The 20911-nt window shown below is 47.6% G+C and overlaps 1 protein-coding gene across 2 annotated transcripts in view; it reads left to right on the top strand.

The window, feature by feature from the left end:
• Positions 1-20911, top strand: part of PGM1 (phosphoglucomutase 1) — a 277935-nt gene that overhangs the window by 179823 nt on the left and 77201 nt on the right. For both annotated transcript variants that reach the window (XM_085602392.1, XM_085602391.1), the window contains exon 7: positions 19918-20033. In XM_085602392.1, the coding sequence (XP_085458518.1) occupies positions 19918-20033 (116 nt within the window). The remainder of the gene's footprint in view (positions 1-19917; positions 20034-20911) is intronic.

Raw genomic sequence — 20911 nt, 5'->3', positions numbered from 1 at the left:
GAGAACCACTTCCGCTGATCAATCATTCTGTCTCTCAAGTAGTCCGCATAGCAAGCAGTTACATGTTACAACAGACCAGATTAGGGGCCGGGTCGCTTTGGCTGCAGCGATAGACTCTGATTTTGTTCAGTCTTCAGTACAAGTAAATTAGAGGCCAGACTGGAAATTGCAGACCACATTGCTGCAAATTCATCAACACTTAGAATGCCAGGGAAAACCATAATAGAGAAGATATAGAGATCGATCAGTACACCGCCCTTGTTGATTCTCAAGCAGAAGAAACCGACACCAATATTCTGATTTTCTCACTAGAATATTTAGCAAGGGGGCCCGAGTATATACTTAATCACAGTTGCATCCTCCACCTTTTTCATTATAACCTTGCTTTCAGCATAAACTTTTCAAGACATTCTCCGGATTCACTTTGTCCAATGCTCGCTTAAGTTGTAAAAAGAGGCCACACCGGTAACCTGGAGAACTATAGAAATATCAAACCGGGTATTCAATCACAAAAATCTACTATCAAAATGGGGGAGCATATTGGGCAAAAAACCCAGAGAAAAATATCCTTCGATATTTGCTTCCCAATATAAAATAAATCTTGGAAATGAAGTAGCCTGCAGTATTCAAAGGGGCACATGAGGAGTGCATGATCTCATGTTACAATTACCAGAAGCAATTCACATCATTATTACTGAGGTTAAACAGCGATTCCGCGACTCTTACAGTCCTAAGAAGATGTAGTTGGCTCCCTCATTTATTGGGGAGTGATCCTAATCGATACTCCTAATATCGCTACTGTTGGACCTAAAGACCTTTTGGTAGCTTGGCTCAGGGGATAAGGCTTCATTCCGGAGTATTATGTCGTGCTTGCATTCCACTCAACTCAGCACTCCAGCGTACCACCACTAAAAACAACACTACACCAAGGAATTTAGAGAAATTAGAAAAGCTTTATCTTCTCTCTTATCATTCTTTTCCTTTCCTTTCAAATGGCCCTAATTAGCTTTTATCCGCTTCACATTAGGGTCTAAACATTTCTTCGTGACCATATTGGCATTGCATAGACATTTTAAATCTGTTACGAAATCAAGCACGCCACCTGATGATCACTCGCAGTACCGCCAATTCAATAGTGCTTTGGATAGAGACATTAAATATAGCACTATCTATAGCGATTTCATAGCGCCTTAAATAGAGTGTCTAAACATAACACTTCACATAGCGATTTCCTACCACTTTAAATAGAGTCTTTAGACATAGCACTTTACTTGGCAATCACATAGTACTTTGAGTAGAGTCATTAAATATAGCGCTTCACTTATGCTTTTCATCAAGGTGACCAAGCGCTGAGCATTGAACTGGCTACCTCCGTAGGGGACTCATGTTGACTGGCGAGGCATTTATTTCCACTCTGGGGGCCAACGTTTAGTATTACACTGGCACGAATTCACTGGGCCATGGTTCGACCGCTTCCCCACGCTGGGGTAGTTGCAGGGCCAAGCATGCCCGATGATCGGATTCCCCGGGGGAGGGGCGTGCACTGGGCTTCTCCCAGGCCTCCCGCCCTCCTCCCCAGGGTTTACCTCAGACTTCGACCTCACCGGCCCTTGCGAAGATCCTCCGTCAGCCGTGCAGGTTTCCCGGCGATGTCCGGGTCGGTCACACCTCTCGAGGCTCCGCACTGACGACGCACCACAGCCAGGGCGCACCCGCAGCCGCCAATGACAGTGCGGCCTGCGGGGGCGCGGCCCAGTCAGCGAGTGGTGAAGCGGTGGGGGCGGCGCTTGACAGTCCGCCCCCGTCAGATGACAGGAGACACCGGCTTCAGGCCTACGCAGCCTCGATTAGTCTGCTCGGCCTAACACGGCCCTCCTTGAACTCTAGCGGCCTCCTCAGCCCTGGGGGCCACGCAAACTCAGCTGTGATGTCAGCGACAGGGCCCTGGTTTTCTCCGCGGGCCCCAGCAATAGCAGGGACAATCTTTCTGGCCCCCAGGCCACAGTGGTGAGTTCTTTCAGGATCTCCTCAATGGGGGGTGTAGAAATTAAGGCCAGGCCTACAGTTTGAGGGGTGGTGAATAGTTTGACACCCAGCGCCCCCTACTCCCACAGGGTTGCCTCAGCTAAGCAAAGTCAGGGAAATGGTGGATAAGGTCGGTGAAGGTCACTCTCTCACTCAGTTCTCTTCAGGGGTCCTGACTAGGCGGGAAACACAGACGGTTAACGTGATCCCAGAGTTAGAGGTTGAAGGCAAGGCTAGGTCACGAGGTAGGGGGTAGTATCAACTGCGGGGGAGAAAAAGCAGGACCTAAGAACAGTCAGTTCTCCCCCCCCCCCGCCCCCCTCCAGCGCACCTACCTCCCCACTCAGGTGCCTTGCTCCTGACCACCTCACTTCACACCTTCTACCCCACCTAAAATGGCCGCCGCAATTCACCTCTATATATAGCCTGGGCCCTGACTGTCGAGAGTGGTCCAGAAGGTTCTGGAACTCCTCACGCCAGCCTATGGCCCAGTTTCTGAGGTGACAGTTTTAGGCCACCATTTTGTGGAAGAGCTCTCTCCCTCCCTCCATTTTAGGGAAGCACCTTGCGCCACACCATCAATTAGTGATAATGGGGTGCCCAGAGCCTCCAAGTCAACACCAAAAAAACTAGTGGACAGAAAAATTAGAGGGTAAAGGAAGAAAAAATGAGGAGGGGACAACCAGAGGACTGGCAGGTCTAACACGCGTCCCCCCCAGCTGAAAGTGGGGAGAGCTACCCAATCCCTTGGGAGTTCTCTTCACTAAGGCGGAAATACCTGGAGAGACCGTCAGCATTGTCGTGGTCCACTCCTGGCCGATGTTCCACCCTAAAGTCCATTCCCTGTAGGGAGATGGACCACCTCAACAACTTAGGATTCTCATCCCTCATTTGCATCAGCCACCTGAGGGGTCGGTGGTCGGTCTGACCCAGGAAGTGCGAGCCAAACCGGTATGGCCGCAACTTCTTCAGAGCCCACACCGCCGCAAAAGCCTCCCTCTCAATCGCACTCCACCTCTGTTCCCGGGGCAGTAGTCTCCTAGATAGGAAAACCACAGGTTGGTCCAGACCCTCTTCATTGAGCATGCTCCGACGCATCCGTTTGGACGATGAATTCTTTGGAGAAGTCAGGGGCCCTGAGGACAGGCGCCGCACACATTGCTTGTTTCAGGGTGTCAAAGGCTCGTTGACACACCTCGGTTCAGATTACCCGTCGAGGGTGCTTCTTTGATGTAAGCTCAGTCAAGGGAGCCACGATAGTACCATACCCCTTGACGAAGCGTCGGTCGTAACCGGTGAGGCCCAGAAAGGCTCGGACCTCCGTCTGAGTCTTCGGGGGGGTTCCCAGGCCATGATGGTTTCGATCTTAGCCTGGAGGGGTTGCACCTTGCCCCGACCCACCAAGTGACCGAGGTACACTACCGACCCCTGCCCGATCTGGCATTTGCTAGCCTTAATCATCAGACCCGCCTGCTGCAGGGCCTGAAGGACAGCCTGAAGGTGACACAAATGGTCTTCCCAGCTGCTGCTGAAGACGGCGATGTCATCCAGGTAAGCAGCCGAGAAAGCCTCCATCCCGGAGAGGACCTGGTTCACCAGCTGCTGAAAAGTGGCAGGGGCGTTCTTGAGCCCAAAGGGCATCACGCAGAACTGGTAGTGACCCTCAGGTGTGGAGAAGGCTGACCTTTCCTTTGCTCCATCTGTCAGGGAGATCTGCCAGTACCCGGATGTAAGGTCAAAGGTACTCCGATATTGGGCAGCTCCCAGCCGGTCAATGAGCTCATCCGCCCTCGGGATAGGATGAGCATCGGTCTTCGTCACAGAGTTCAGTCCCATGTAATCCACAGAGCACCTGAGTTCTGGGGTAGTGCCCGGTGGGGCAGCTTTAGGTACCAGTACCACCGGACTGGACCAGGGACTGCTTGAAGGTTCAATCACTCCCAGCTCCAGCATCTTGGTGACTTCACCATGGATGCTAGCCTTCACCTTATCCGACAAACGGTAGGACTTGGACTTCACAGGTGGGCTGTCCCCTGTGTCCACATCATGGGTACACAGATGAGTCCTTCCCGGGATAAGTGAGAACAGTGAAGCATACTGCTCCAGGACCTGGCGGCAGTCTCTCCGCTGTTCGGGAGTTAGAGATGGTGAGAGGATCACTCCCTCTACCGACCCATCCTTCTCTTGGGACTCAAAGATCAGGGAGAGGTTCACTTTCCTCTTCCTCTGACCCATCAGTCACCATCATCAAAGTGACCTCTGATCTCTCTTGATGGGGCTTGAGGCGGTTGACATGGAGCACCCGATGAGGCTACCTGGGGGTCTTAAGATCCACCACATAGGTGACCTTGCCCTTCTTCTCAATCACCTCAAAGGGGCCTGACCAGCGATCCTGGAGGGCGCTAAGCTCCCCAGGCTCCATGACCCACACCTTCTGGCCAGGCTCCAGCTCCACCGGGTGAGCATTTTGGTCATACCATTCCTTCATGACAGTCTGGCTGGCTTCTAGGTTTTCGGAAGCTTGCTTCCACAACCTAGCCATTTGGCTACGAAAGGCCAGCATGTAGTTCACCACATCCAGGGGGAAGTTTTCTGGGAGTGTTTTCCCATCCATCCTTCACCAGGCTGAGGGGTCCAAGAACAGGGTGTCCATACAACAGCTCAAAGGGGCTGAAGCCCACTTCCTTCTGTGGTACCTCCCTGTAGGAGAACAGCAAACAAGGCAGGAGGATGTCCCATTTCCTCCGCAGGCTCTCGGGCAGACTTCTGATCATGCCCTTCAAGGTTTTGTTAAACCTCTCCACCAGACCATTGGTCTGGGGGTGATAGGGGGTGGAGAACCGGTAAGTGACTCCACACTCTTTCCACATAGCCCGCATGTATGCTGACATGAAGTTGGTACCTCTGTCAGATACAACCTCCTTGGGGGAACCCCATCCGGGTGAAAATCCCCATCAGGGCCCGTGCCACCACAGGTGTGGTAATGGTCCTCAGAGGAATAGCCTCTGGGTACCGGGTGGCATGATCCACCAGAACCAGGATAAACCTGTGACCGGCAGACGTTGGTGGATCCAATGGCCCAACAATGTCGATGCCCACCCTTTCAAAGGGGGTGCCAACGACAGGCAGTGGTTCCAGGGGAGCCTTCAGATTCACCCCTGTTTTCCCACTAGCTTGGCGGGTAACACACGTCCTACAAAAAGTGTCGGGCGTAATCCTCATCTGAGGCCAGTAAAAGTGAGGGACAAGCCGAGCAAAGGTCTTGTCCTGTCCCAAGTGTCCTGCCAATGGTATCTCGTGAGCCAATTCCAAAAGGAAGGCTCGGTAACTCTGGGGAACCACCAAGGCCCGGGATGATCCATGCACCGGAGCCTTGGGTTCGCTATAGAGGAGTCCATCTTCCCAGTATATGTGGAAGTTCCCAGAATCGTTACCCACTGCCTGGGCTTCGGCCTGCCGCCGTGAGCCCTCAAGGGTGGGGCACTCCTTCTGGGCCCGACAAAACTCCTCCCTGGTAGGTCCTCCCTCCACCTGCCATTCTGCAGGGGTAGGTAAGCCCTCCAGGGAAGTCACATCCCCCTCTGTGGACTCCGGGACCGCCTCAGTTGCCCCATCCACCTTACGAGGTGCAGATGCCGGGGCAGGCTTCCCCTGTCCCCGTTTACCCTTTTTGGCAGCTGGTTGGGCCTTTGTCCCAGGCTCCAACCTCTGTGAACTCCCCCTCCGGGCAGTCACGCACCGCGTGTTGGCACAAGTCCACTCTGGCGAACCCAACATCTCCATATGAGCCTTGAACTCGACCTCCTTCCAGGCCGTATGTTCAAGGTAATTTCCCAACAGACAGTCGACCGGCATAGCAGGGCTTACCGCAACTCGTAGAGGACCCGTAACCCCTCCCCACTCAAAGGGAATCTAAGCCACCGGATAGTGACCTTCTCGGTTGTCAGCCATCACAACCGGGTGGACTACGTTGGGAACCACCTGCTCTGGGGATACCAGCTGACTCCTTACCATAGTCATGCTGGCTCCTGTGTCCCTCAGAGCCTCCACCCTCTGGGCATTGATGGTGACCCATTGCCTGTACTTGGTGGCATTCGAGGTCACATGGTTCTTAGGAACCATCTCGCAATCTCCCAGGGACACTAATGTTAGCCCTGCCCACTCACCTCCCTTATCTAGGGGCAACTCCTCCCCGAGCACTACACTCGCCACCCCACGGGTCTTTCCTCCAGTGGGAGGGTGTGGTCTCTTGGGACACTTGGTATCCCCCTTGTAGTGCCCAATCTCGCCACACTCATAACAACAGACAACCCTAGGCTGCTGACTACGGTCAGGATAAGGGGGTTTGTGGGGGCCAACCTTAGGAGGGAATGCTGATCCCTTTCCCTGCGAATTCTTTTGGGGGCCTTTAGGGAACTCCCTCTTTTTGTCTCCCCCCTCTTTCTTCTGGAGAGCGCCCTGGCTAGTCCCTTGGGAATTCCCCCCAATTCCTTTTGAAGACACCGGGTACAAGCCCAGATGTCCGCTTCCTCCGCAAGCTTCCTAGGATTAGTCAGCTTGCTGTCCACCAGGTGTTGACGCAGCTCCGGAAAACTTTTCTCGAGGAGGTGCTCCCTCAAAAATAGGTTATACAACCCCTCGTAGTCTTTCACCTCACTGCCCTGAACCCAGCCCTCCAAAGCCTTTTTGGCGTAGTCCAGAAAGTCCACCCAATTCTGGCCAGCTTTTGGCTACCCCGGAATCTCTGCCTGTATTTCTCAGGGGTCACCCCAAACTTCCTAATCAAGGCGACCCTCATGGTGGGGTAATTGGTCTGCTCCCGTTGTTCTAGTGCTAAAAGAGCATCCCTCCCCACCGGAGGCATGTACCTGTACAGACCACCCCCCCCACTGAGCTTCCGGGATCCCATGGGCTCGTAAGGAGACCTCATAGGCAGCCAACCACTTGGCGATGTCGTCCCCAACACCGTAGCTGGCAACTACGTCCTTTGGCAAGTGGGGTCTAGGTTCCCTGGTGACTTCTTTCTGTACGCTGCCACCAGCAGGACTACCGGGGGCCCCGAACTGAAGGGCCTTGAGATACAATTCTTTCAAATGAAGCTCATGAAGGAACCTCCGCTCTTCCCTCTCCTTCTCCAAGCGGGCTAATTCCATCCTGAATTACCTCACCTCTCCTCCCTCCTGTCGGCTAAATCAGCCAAAGACAGGCTTCCCCCTGAAGCGCTACTACCGGCCCTTGAAGGTGCCCTGGGTCCTGCATCCATATTGCTGCTCTCAGGGGGGAAAAGTGATTCGGTCCCTTCCGTGGTGTCCGGTTCTGGTCCCTTCTCCTCCTGTCCCCCGCTAGGGTGGGCCATCACCCAGGCTCTCAAGCTAGTCTGGAGCTCCTCTTTATTTGCTCCCCGCTTGAAAAATACCCCCCTCTCCTGGCAGAATTCCTTTAACTGGGTCACAGTGTACTCTTCTAGACTACCCAGCTCAAACTCCATCCTGCCAGATGGGGCCCTAACCAATGCGGAAAAGGACTCAGAAGGTAAGAAGAACCTTCTTTCAAGAAAAAGCCACACCACAGGACAGTGATAATATCAGGAAATCAAATCAGGGAGACAACCTGGAGAAAACTCCAATAAAAACAAAAATCCGGTGTAGGGTGCGTGGCGCACACTGAATTGCTGATAAGTGGACGCAAGCACAAGCTCAAGCTCAGGATCCCACCTCTGAACACCAACTTGTTGGACCTAAAGACCTTTGGTAGCTTGGCTCAGGTGATAAGGCTTCATTTCGGATTATTATGTCGTGCATGCATTCCACTCAACTCAGCACTCCAGCGTACCACCACTAAAAACGACACGACACCAAGGAATTTAGAGAAATTAGAAAAGCTTTATCTTCTCTCTTATCATTCTTTTCCTTTCCTTTCAAATGGCCCTAATTAGCTTTTATCCGCTTCACATTAGGGTCTAAACATTTCTTTGTGACCAGATTGGCATTGCATAGACATTTTTAAATCTGTTACGAAATCAAGCACGCCACCTGATGACCAATCACAGTACCGCCAATTCAATAGTGCTTTGGATAGAGACATTAAATATAGCACTACCTATAGCGATTTCATAGCGCCTTAAATAGAGTGTCTAAACATAACACTTCACATAGCGATTTCCTACCACTTTAAATAGAGTCTTTAGACATAGCGCTTTACTTGGCAATCACATAGTACTTTGAGTAGAGTCATTCACTGTAGCGCTTCACTTATGGATCACATAGCACTTCAGGTAGAGACCTTAAATATAGCGTTTCTCTTACCGATCACATAGTACTTTGAGTAGAGTCATTAACTATAGCGCTTCACTTATGCTTTTCATCAAGGGGACCAAGCGCTGAGCATTGAACTGGCTACCTCCGTAGGGGACTCATGTTGACTGGGGAGGCAGTTATTTCCACTCTGGGGGCCAACGTTTAGTATTACACTGGCACAAATTCACTGGGCCATGGTTTGACCGCTTCCCCACGCCGGGGTAGTTGCAGGGCCACGTTGGCCCGACGATCGGATTCCCCGGGGGATGGGCGTGCACTGGGCTTCTCGCAGGCCTCCCGCCCTCCTCCCCAGGGTTTACCTCAGACTTCGGCCTCACCGGCCCTTGCGAAGATCCTCCGTCAGCCGTGCAGGTTTACCGGGGATGTCCGGGTCGGTCACACCTCTCGAGACTCCGCACTGATGATGCACCACAGCCAGGGCGCACCCGCAGCCGCCAGTGACAGTGCGGCCTGCGGGGGCGTGGCCCAGTCAGCGAGTGGTGAAGCGGCGGGGGCGGCGCTTGACAGTCCGCCCCCGTCAGATTACAGGAGACACCGGCTTCAGGCCTACGCGGCCTCGATTAGTCTGCTCGGCCTAACAAGGCCCTCCCTGAACTCTAGTGGCCTCCTCAGCCCTGGGGACCACGCAAACTCAGCTGTGACGTCAGGAACAGGGCCCCTGGCTTCTCCGTGGGCCCCAGCAATAGCAGGGACAATCTTTCTGGCCCCCAGGCCACAGTGGTGAGTTCTTTCAGGATCTCCTCAATGCGGGGTGTAGAAATTAAGGCCAGGCCTACAGTTTGAGGGGTGGTGAATAGTTTGACACCCAGCGCCCCCTACACTCACAGGGTCGCCTCAGCTAAGCAAAGTCAGGGAAATGGTGGATAAGGTCGGTGAAGGTCACTCTCTCACTCAGTTCGCTTCAGGGGTCCTGACTAGGCGGGAAACACAGATGGTTAACGTGATCTCAGAGTTAGAGGTTGAAGGCAAGGCTAGGTCACGAGGTAGGGGGTAGTATCAACTGTGGGGGGGAGAAAAAGCAGGCCCTAAGAACAGTCAGTTCTCCCCCCCCCCCCCCCTCCAGCGCACCTACCTCCCCACTCAGGTGCCTTGCTCCTGACCACCTCACTTCACACCTTCTACCCCACCTAAAATGGCCGCCGCAACTCACCTCTATATATAGCCTGGGCCCTGACTGTCCAGAGTGGTCCAGAAGGTTCTGAAACTCCTCATGCCAGCCTATGGCCCAGGTTCTGAGGTGACAGTTTTAGGCCACCATTTTTTGGAAGAGCTCTCTCCCTCCCTCCATTTTAGGGAAGCACCTTGCGCCACACCACCAATTAGTGATAATGGGGTGCCCAGTGCCTCTAAGTCAACACCAAAAAAACTAGCGGACAGAAAAATTAGAGGGTAAAGGAAGAAAAAATTAGGAGGCGACAGCCAGAGGACTGGCAGGTCTAACAACCACTAATTACAGGGAGGAAGTTGTGAGGTTTGATCAAATTCTTACAATTTTAACCTAGAATGTGGCTGGGCTTAAAAAGGTCCTTCAGGATCAGAACACCCTTGTATTCCTATCAAAATGGGAAATTATATGTCCCAACGAGACTTGGAACAAATTCCCATTGACTTTTTCGAAGTATTTGCAACCCCAGCAGTCCGCTGTAGCAGTTTGGCAGACCATCAAGGGGCTGTCAACTTATATTTCAACTGCTATAAAAGCAAGAGGGAGACTGCTAAACTTGACGTGTCCTTTTTTTCAAGCTATTATGATAGACTTTTACTAATAGTATCCTACATATTGAGTTCAAGGTAACTCATTTTTCTATCTCAATATACACAACATTGATAAAAAAGCAGCAGTGAAATACGTTTTATAAGAGTTAGAATCAGTAATTTGCACTTTTTCACACTTTGATGTGATAATCGGTAACTTAATTCTCACACTACTGAATAAAGATGGCTCTGTGCAGCTCATAAACACAATGCCTTCAGAATAAATGTATTCAAGCATAATCCTTTGGGAAAATAAATTGGGAAAATAAATTGCTGATCAGCTTTCAAGATTGTCAGTGGTCCCCTTGACACTTTGCAGTAAGTTCCCTGCTGCAAGCAGAATGACTCACCAACCACTGGGCCGAGGATATATTGTGGATTTATACATATATATCTAAGATACTTCTCCCTCGCAGCGTTCGGAAAGTGATCATAGCCCTACATTAACCACTATTAATTTTGTACCCTCAAGCACCACCAACTTATCCCACCTCTTTATGGTTAAATGAGTAACAAACTAGTTGGACTCAAATGGTTGTCCGACGTCGAGGAGAAATTGCTTAGGTGGAAAAAGTCTCAGGAAACTTTATTATAGAAGGAAAAGCTATCTGAGGCAACATTGCTGAGCACCATTTTATCAATCTGGCCAGAATTGATTCAATCTCTTCATAAAGGTCTTCAAAGTCCTGCACTTTAATTTCATCGCCTCCTGTTGCTTGGAACATCAATAGACGAGTAAATCACAATTGCAAAAATAAAAATGAATGGTATACACGAGAGCTCTTGATGTACAAGACACAGCTTCAGGGAATACAGAAAAATGGAAGGGGATTTCTGATCCTTCCCTTATAGAGAAATACCAGGTACTTAAACTACAAAAAGATAATGTGGGAAGAAGAGACCAAATGCATCGAAGGTCAATGGTTAAAAATCTGCATTTACCGAAGCAGTAAAGATGGTCGTTTTTGGAACCTTGTCAATGATTTAGACAGGGAGGACCTACTGCCACAAAAAACCAAAATGGCTATGGATGTTTGGGAGAATTAAATCTTGCAACTCTATTATGATGACCAGTTCTCCCCCTCCCCCCCCCCCCAAACCCCACCCCCCGAGATGAATACTCAACATCATAGTAGTGTAAACAATATCAAAGAATCTTGTGATAACCTCTTTAACCCAAAAAGAGTTAGAGTGCTAAAAGGAGAAAGGTCGAATGGGGCCCTGGGGGTAAATGGCAGAGGTGGGGACAACTAGATTCTGTGGAGTTCTGCAGGTGGAATCAACAGTTGCACTGATTTTTAGCACCGGAAGCATGATCTGTACTGCAAAATCAGTGCGAACTGCACCATGCCGTGCACCAGAGGGGGCTGCTGCTTTCCTGCAATTCGAGTAGATATCCTACTAGAGCGACAGCTTTCTCGCCGCGAATTGTTGTGATCACTCGTATTGAGAGAATCTCACTGGGTGACGTCCTAGTGCCCAAAAATACCACTAGGAGATGCCATTTCTCCTTGCCAACTTACGTGCACTGGTATCCTCGCGCCTGGATTACGCCAATGCCTTTTATGTAGGCTTGCATAGCTACCGTCTGAAGAATTTACAGGTGGCTCAGAATGCCGCAGCCAGATCACTTCTCAATGTCCCTATAAAGACCAGTGTGAGACAACTTTTGTGTGATCTTCACTGGTTGCGGATACCAGAGAGGATTATGTTTAAATCCCTGGTCCTGGGTCATTCAGCTCTATATGGACATGGCCCTGCTTACCTGAGAAAGCGCATTAGGTTCTATGTTCCTACCAGGCAGCTACGCTCGGCGACGCAGCTTCTCTCCTTTGTCACAAGATTTTGCCTCAAGAGAATGGGAGGGAGCTCCCTCACTCTCAGGGCATCTATGGCCTGGACCCTTCTCCCCCTGGATCTCTGCAGCATTCAGGATTCCAAGCTTTTTAGGCTCAAGACATTTCTTTTCATCTAGGTGTCCTCTCTTGCTGTTCCTTCCTCCAGGCTTGCGCCAGGATGCTCTGTGTAGCTGTGCTCGTTACAAATTCCAAATACAAAAATACAAACTTACCGTTGGCGAGCCATGTGTGGGCATCGGTTGGCGGGGTTTTGCCAGAACTCTGCCATATAAGCAGAACACTGAGTGGGCAAAACTCTGCAAACTCTGGTGACAGAGAGGAATTTATCGCTTACCCAGGACCGGACTGGCCGTGGTGGGCACCAGGCATTCCCCCGGTGGGCCGCCAGGGCTGGGGGGCCGGTTTTGGGCCCCTAGGGGCCGATTTTGTTACAGGGCCGTTTTTGCAGCATAGCTGCAATATCGGCAGCTGTAACTAAATCAGCCGAAACCGGCTGTGGCAAACAGCTCGGACGCACCCCCAACCATCCGGGGGACCGGCCAAGCACTTTGCCAGGGCCGGTTATGGTTCCCAGTCCGGCCCTGCGCCCACCCCTAGTAAATGGTATTCCATCTTCCGTGTTTAAATCGGATAATGAATACTGGGAATCATGGCTGACCCCCATGTTCAGGGCCTCTTTTTAGGTCGAGGGACCATCCGGTCTGCCGAAGGCAGAACCGGAAGTCCGGAGATTTCATGTTTCTTAGAGTGGCTATTTAGCCCGCCTCTCTTTTTGGCTCTCCTCCATTGGCTGGCTTCCTAAACGGAGGCCAGCCATTGGAGGAGAGAGCCGTCCCTCCAAATAGGCTCCGTCTTTTTCAGATTCGGGGGCGTGTTCCGTGCTGTTCTTTCCACTTTTTAGCCACGCCCTTTTTGGGCATGTTTTTCTCTCCTCCTGCCAATGGCAAGAGGAGAGAAAGAAACACGCCCCCGAATCCGAAACCGCCGCTGCGTTTCTCCGAGGCATTTCTGCTTCGCCTCGGAGAAAGGCAGCAGTGTGCTTGTTATTGTGTGTTCAATTGAAATAAACTCGGTTTTCTTTTGTAGTTAAGTGTGTTTTCTATTGACGGGTATTTGTGTGGAGTTTGACTGGGGAAAGTGCCTCCGTATTTAAATGCAGGGCACCTTTCGTGGGTGCCTAAAAAGAGCGATCTCTGCGCCGGGCACACGCATTTCGCATGTCCGTAGTGAGGGGGGCGGATGGTAAATACTTTGTGAACATGAAAAGCCACCCCCCCCCCTCCTGATCTATCTCACTCCCAAATATGTAAAAAAATAACTTCCAGAATCTTGAACGACAAAGACTCCGTAACCCTTTTGCGTCCTACGTTGCGCTTTTTTTAATACACATTAAAATGCAGTCATTTAATATCCTGGAGTCTGTGTGCGTGGCTTATGCAGGGTGCACACACCACAGTGTCGACGAATCCCAGCAGTGTGCGCGTGTACGTGCGCGCGCTGTCTGTTGAACCAGCCCCTGTGTGAGACCATCTCAGTGCCATCCTCGTTGTGGGCCATAGCTACCCACCTCTGCCACGCTCTGACCCGGCCCCAAAGAGGCGCGAGCGGGGAGTGTGCGTGGGGGCAGAGGGTGCCAGGCCGTCTGCTGACCGGTTGCTGTCACTGTGTGTTCATCCTCCCTGAGCACGGCATTCCAGAAACGGTTGCGTCAGGGGTGTTGGGAGAACGTGACGTTCATAAGCATCAAACATGTTTCTTCTTAAGTGTGAAATCCCCCGTCATTTTTCTGTGTTTTGAGTGTTCTTTGAATAGAATAAATGGTGATGTTTCCTAATTTGTGATTTGTTGTCTGTTGCTCTCCAGCATAGTTTGGGATGAAATGGAAAGCGCAGTATTGTCTTGAATAGGGGAGCTGTCTTTTGCAAGCTTCAGGACTGTCTCTTCCGCTCTGATCTAACACTATGCCTGATGGACTTTCCTTTTCACGGTGTTACGTTAGTGCGATCTGCAGATCAGGGCGCATTTGGATAGACAGACGGAGCACTTGTATATGACACGTGTTTTTACGGTACTCATTCGAAGTTGGAAATTACAAATGTGTTAACATATCTCGGAGTTTCGGGCAATTGGGCGCTTGTTTTATTTGTAATGTGTTTCATTAGCGTGGGTTATGTTTGAGAAGAACATGGCTGCCTTTATAAACTCCTACCTGACACATATATATACACCATGTTTACTAAGCCTCACTAGGTCTGGCGCGAGCCTTACCAAGACCGGGGCAGTTCTTTTATAATGCCTTTCGCCCCCCAAGGAATGTTGCCCCGGTACCGTTTACTGTTTAATGCGTGGTTTTACATATACCTTACAATGCACTCTAAATAAACCAGAATGCACACCTTCATTAAATACCAACACATTCTATAAAATACGTGCAAGTGCATTTCGTCGTTGTTTATTTGCGTGCACTTTTCACAGAGATTTATTTAATTTTAACAGCGCTTATAACGTGCACAGATTTCTAGGTTATTATACGTACATACCAAACAGGAACAGTACGAAGACTTTAAATTTTAATTGTGCTGCATAGAAAATTTAGCGCCTTACGTAGACTTTATATTTTGATTGTGCTGCCGCCATTAATGTTAGCGCCAATTTATTGCACAGCACACCTCCCCCCTCCACCCACTGCCATAATGCTGAGTAATGGCAGGCTAGCCTGTATTTGTAATATGTTGTTTATTTTCGTGCACTTTTCACAGAGATTTATTTAATTTTAACAGCGCTTTTAACGTGCACAGATTTCGAGGTTATTATACGTACATACCAAATAGGAACAGTACCACTCTGCTTACATCTCACTACCTCACAACATCATTCTCCCTCACTACATCACTGTTTCACTACCTCACTCTCTCTCACTACACAACTCTCTCTACCTCACTACTCCACTCTCTCACTACCTCACTATCTTACATCTTCTCTCTCTCAAAACATCACTACCTCACTCTCTAGCTCACAACCTCACAACTTTACTCTCTCTCACTCACTACCTCAATCACTCTCTATCTCACTACCTCACTCTTTCTATCTCACTAACTCACTTTCACTCTCTTTCACTACCTCTCTCTCTATCTCACTACATCACAACATCACTCTATGCTTATATATCACTACCTCACTCTTTCACTACTTCACTCTCTCTATCTCACTACCTCACTCTCTATCTCACTACCTCACTCTCTATCTACCTCACTCTCTCTCACTACCTCACTCTCTATTTCAAAACCTCGCTCTCTCTCTCTATCTCACTACCTCACTCTCTCTCTGCTAATGCAATAGGTATCACATATGCAAAAAAAACTAATGCCAATAGAAATGACAATGCCATTTATTTAGGGATACAAAAATGATAAAAAATAATGAGCAATACCAATAGCTCTACCTATAATATTGCCGAGACCATTGCATTGTAAATGCTTGTTTTAACATTCAGTTGTGAACCCTTGGCAGTTGTCAATCCTACATTTTGACAAGAATAAGGGTAGCAGATAAGACACTTCGACTATCATCAAATTGCTTTATTAGATGTTGAAGGCAAAGCCTATGCAAAGATTTTATTACAAAAACTTGAAACCTGGGCTATTAACACAAATTCACCCCCATTGTTCCAAGCTGGATCTATACCAAACTGTAGCACTATTGGCAACACTGTAATAACAGCCTACTTAGTTCATCAAGCCACAGAATCTCAAGGCCCTCCACAGTATGCCTGTATTATTCATTATATTAATGCTTTCGACAAGATCGCTCATCACATATTGTGGAGGAAGTTGCCAGCTTGGGGTATTGTATCCACTCTCCTTCAAGCTATAATCTCCCTTTGCTCTCCGGCCTGGGTTCGGATTAAGGTTGGAAAAGGGTTTAGTGTTGCAAAATCTATACGAGCAGGGGCCTAAAGCAGAGTTGTGTCTTTTCCCCTCTATTGTTCAGCCTTTACACTGCAGACATTGGGACAGCCCTTGTCGATGCAAGATAATTTCCTCGAAAGATCCTGAAACCACATCTTCAAATTCTACAGTATGCAGATGACCTTATTCTCCTTGATCGATCATTCATTCATCCATTCATACATACATAGGGCTACGAAGGGCTCTGAATAAAGGACGTTTACAGTTGTGAAACAAAGCTAGAACTGAATCCATCTAAGTGCAGTATAATAATTTTGGGAAAAATTCCAAATGAGAACTAAGATAATATGGTTTTCAGGTACATGCCAGTTAAGGTACTCCTCATGCTATAAATCTGGGCATATGGCTTACGGAGAAAGGTTCATCAAGATCCCATCTGGCGAAGTTGAAGCATAAAAGCACCTCGGTGGCATATTCCTTTTGCAGACTTAATGCCATACTTTTTTAGGTGCTGATTATAAACGGGAATCACTGGCACAGAACATGTTCTGCAGGAATGTACCAGGAAAGCCCAATTTTATTGTTATTTTAAAAGAATATTAGACTTTGCATTGTTGCTCTTAAGCACTGTTTCAACAGTTTCAGCAAATCACAGACCTATGCCAAGCGGCTAGATTTTGTGTAACTTTGTCATAGTAAAATAATCTTATGTCCGTCCAAGATTTTACATTGTCGAGGAACAGGACTGTAATATTAGATCTGAGAGAATTTTAACTTGCTTATTTATTTTATTGTGCTCTTATTATTTCAAAGGAATATTGATTGGTTTAATGTTTCTGTTATTTTATATTTTTATTATTAAACCTAATCAATTACTTACTGACATAACTCTACAAATGCTGATGTTTAACTTAACTTTTTATCCCTGGGCATTACTTATAAACACCGCAAGTGTCTCAGTATTGTTTTTTGCAAAATTGTTACATTTTACGATTTGCAATGCAAACGCGAAACCCAGGAATTGCAGTATATTACTCAAAGAAACTATTACACTCAAGAGATTTCTTAACTTCTGAATGTGATCACTAGGACCACTCATCCGCATCCATTGATGCCCTAACAAATTCACCACTTTGACCCTCCGGTCTTCATCGAAGTAGTAGCTGCTTCACTGACGCCTTAGGTAGGAAGTGCCCCTGGATTTGTTTATGTCCCATCTGTGTCAGGCACATGCCTTCTTGTCTCTGACTTGACATGCACACACCCTTGTGCAGATATATCTACACACTATGACCAAAAACAGGAGATTTGCATGCACCCGCTGAGTCCCATGAGCAGATAGATGTAAGGGGTGACAAGTAAGAGTATTGAGTGGGGAACGTAAGTACTTGGAGCAAAAGCCATAGAGTTTTTTTACTGTAGGCAAAACCCCTGCAATACCAAATTATGGGAATCCAAATGTACTTTGAGACTCGAAAAGAAAACCAAACTAACGCTGAAAGTAAAACCGTCTGTTAAAGTACCATCACTGAGGCTCACAGACTGATTAATGATACACAGAAGAGTCTTGAATCCAAGCCAAACTGATCCCGTCAGTTCCTGGATGAAACACATTTATGAGTTTAGATCCAACATTGCTGAAATCCTTGCCCCAATCTTTTCTGTGTATAAAAGTTTAATCCTCCTCTTGGGTATGTGGCTGACAGCCCCTGCACATTTTGATAATAGTTCGCACTTACCGCTGAGAGCTGATGGTGGAATACTTAAATCCACTTTTCACATCTTTTGCTCCCGAATAATGTCTAGAAGATTTTAGCCTGGCTGGGGATTGTACGATCGCACAGGATTACATCCTTGGGCTGGGCCAGGAACCTCTTAACCTCCTGCTCCTGATGGCCTTCGTTTGCATGGAGACACAGGAATCCCATATCTGGGGTTCATGATCCAGTCCAGATCCCACATGCAGATGTTGTGCTACTTGGACAGGGACATCTGTTTACAAAGCTGTTGACCGGATTAAAACCCCAAAACCTCAGCTGGTGACGTTTGATTTAGCCTGCCGAACAAGTGTCATTAGAAATCCGAAGAAGTCTGTAAAAACCAAAGGGGGTGGTGGACCGGTGTCTAAGACATGGACAACCATGAACTGATGCCAGCATACAAGTCGGCACCACATGTAGGTCAGTGTTGTCCCTTCCTGGGTCAGCGGTGCTGCAACTAACTTGTGTAATGGTTACTAGTGGCGCTGGTACTGCCAAGTGAAAAGGTTTCCAGATCTAGTCTGCTGCGTGGGAATAATCTGGTGAGGAACCTGCGGGAAGATATAGTACCCACCACAAACCGGGCTACCGAAGACGAAAGATTAATATTTGTTTTAATTTTTCTATCAATAGAAAAGTAGTGAAATACCTGTGAGCCTATTATTTCTTATACACGCTATACAGCTTGAGAGAGGGCAATTATTTGGGACTTTTATTTCATCAAATAAAACCGATCTCAGTGACTTGGATATAGCAAATATTTTAATGTAGGAAAAATCTATACTCATTCGGCTAAAACTATACATGGTGTTCATTGCTAACCTGTTTTTTTGTCCTACGTTCAAAGATAGGCTTAAACTTTTTATGTCCACATTCAGAAGTACCGCATCCTAATGGAGGTAAAACCCAGTGTATGCCACGGTGAGAAGCGGACCTGCTGGCTAAGCAGTTGGTTGAGTTGTGGTATCCTGTTGCAGTAATAGATTTTTGCTTCTTCACTGTATTTTTTTTTTTTGAAGCATTTGTTACATTCCTTGGTTTTTCAGTGGTGAAAAAGAAATCCAGTTTTCATATAAATAACTCCAGTGAGGTGGTGCCTTTCTGGAACAGTAAGGCACATTAACTGAGCCTTTTGCATATCCCATTACAATGATTTGTTAGACGTAATTGTTTGTCTGAAGGAATACAAGTTTTAAATGATTACGGTCAAAGGGTTATGGAAAAAATAACTTATTTGAAAGACACTTTTGGTTCAGACTGTTGACCAGTCAGCAAGCAGAGAAAATATTAAGAGCAAAAAAAGAGTCCAATTGTCATCCGTCCATTCATGTGCATAGCTGGAAAGTGGCCCATGTCATGTGTGACACCTTTTAGCCACTAGAACTTTGGCAAACATTTTGGGGCTTATAGATTTAGTGTTACTATTATCCTTTGTCTTAAATAACCTAGCATGCTAACCCCTGCTGGCATAAAAATCCTGGACTGGATGAAGATGTTACATATGACATGGGGCACAGCAACATTTTTCCGCACACTCCTCATTGCCAAATACCTGTTTTACAATTCCCTGTGCCCAATAATGCACATACCCTGTGTCCCTCCACAGTACATCGCCCAGTGTCCTCTAGTGGTGCATCACTCCGTGCCCATCTGTGGTGCGTCACCAGTGTTCCCCGCGCCTCATGGACTTGTGCTCCTGCAGTGTTGATATGTGCATGTTGGTGTGCTTAGCCACCCTTATGATATGTATATCCTTAAAAGAATCCACTATTAAAATCATTAATGTCCCCTGCAAGTCATCTACTCCTGTCTGAGTAAACCAGGCTGTGTAACATGTGCACAATATTGCACGTGGCAGACCACACATCTACATGTGCATGCTTCTTCCAGCCACTGAGGTACACCTGTCAATTTTGTCATCCTATAAGTCTCTTCCACTGAAGGTCTATGTTGAGCTCAGAGTGGGGCTATTGAATCTCCGCGCCATTTGTGTCGTTAATTATTTCCCATTTGAGGGTCTCACTTTGAGCCAAATTATTTATTTATTATTGTTGTTTTATTTAAAGCAATAGTAAAACAAGGTGTTTTAGTACCAGTACACTGTTTGTATGCACATGCACTATACAAAACACAAGCCTATTGGTTTTGTTGTTGCATGTTTAAAACTTTTACAAACTGATGAATCCCTTGAGTTTTCAGATTCTATCCTACACCTTGAGGTAAACTGCTGCTTGAAGCCCACAGTGTGCCAGTCCACAGTTGTATAAACCATTTCCACCTTCTACTTTACCAGGGTTGCCAAAGCAACAAAGATCGCATTGTATGAAACCCCAACAGGCTGGAAATTCTTCGGAAATTTGATGGATGCAAACAAATTGTCCCTTTGTGGAGAGGAAAGTTTTGGTACTGGTAAGTGCTGCCATTTTTTCTGGACCTGTATGCATAAGATTTTTATTTACTGCAAATATTTCACCTAAATGAACAATTTAGTTCAAAACACAAGTACATGCTGGCGTTAGATGATATTGAGTAACTGTTCAAGTTGTTTCTAATGTCAAGTAAAAAAGTGGTGTATATTAAATTACATGTACAATGTCAGTGTCTCGGGTTTCATGTTGTCTTGAAATGAGCAGTCCCCCTGCACAGAAAGGCGCACTCGTCGGCTTCAGCCGGAAGTGGGAGGCCCCACCGCTTGCCCTGCAGAGGATCCTGGGGGAATTACGTAAACTGCAGCTCCGAACTAGTTTTTGCAACTCTGGTGGTCAGAATAACACTTCTAGTGTTTTCTTTGTAGGAAATATATTTACATAGTTGAATCCCCAATTACTGAAATGAGATCAACTCCAGGCAGTGTGATCTATGTAATGGTTATGTCTTCCATTAAAAGCAAAGGCGGCCTCAGTGTGGCTTTTAGCACATTTGTTCAACCAAATGTGAAATAACAGATTTATTGTGGGTTTGCTAAACACCTTTCCGTTAGAACATCTAATTTATAAACCTCTTGTATATTAAAAGAAATTCCAGACATTTGTCTGTTTTAACATTTCTTTCCTTGAGTGAGATGGATCTACTTGTGAGTTGGCAGTGACCAGGACCACTGGATGCGCAGGGGAGGACCACTTATGTGGAAGAGTTGACTAAATTATGCAGCAAGAAAAGGCAAATTATGTGGCGTAATGCAGCATATTTTCTGACGGTATTACTTCATTGTTATCACTGTCTGAGAAAAGATTTCACTTTATTAGGATCTGTGTAACACACAAATACAGCAAAAAGCAACTGAAAGA

This window comes from Triturus cristatus, chromosome 4_2, assembly GCF_964204655.1.
Source record: "Triturus cristatus chromosome 4_2, aTriCri1.1, whole genome shotgun sequence".
Taxonomy (NCBI): domain Eukaryota; kingdom Metazoa; phylum Chordata; class Amphibia; order Caudata; family Salamandridae; genus Triturus; species Triturus cristatus.
The sequence above is the reverse complement of the archived record's forward strand: the minus strand, read 5'-3'. Positions and strand labels throughout refer to the sequence as shown.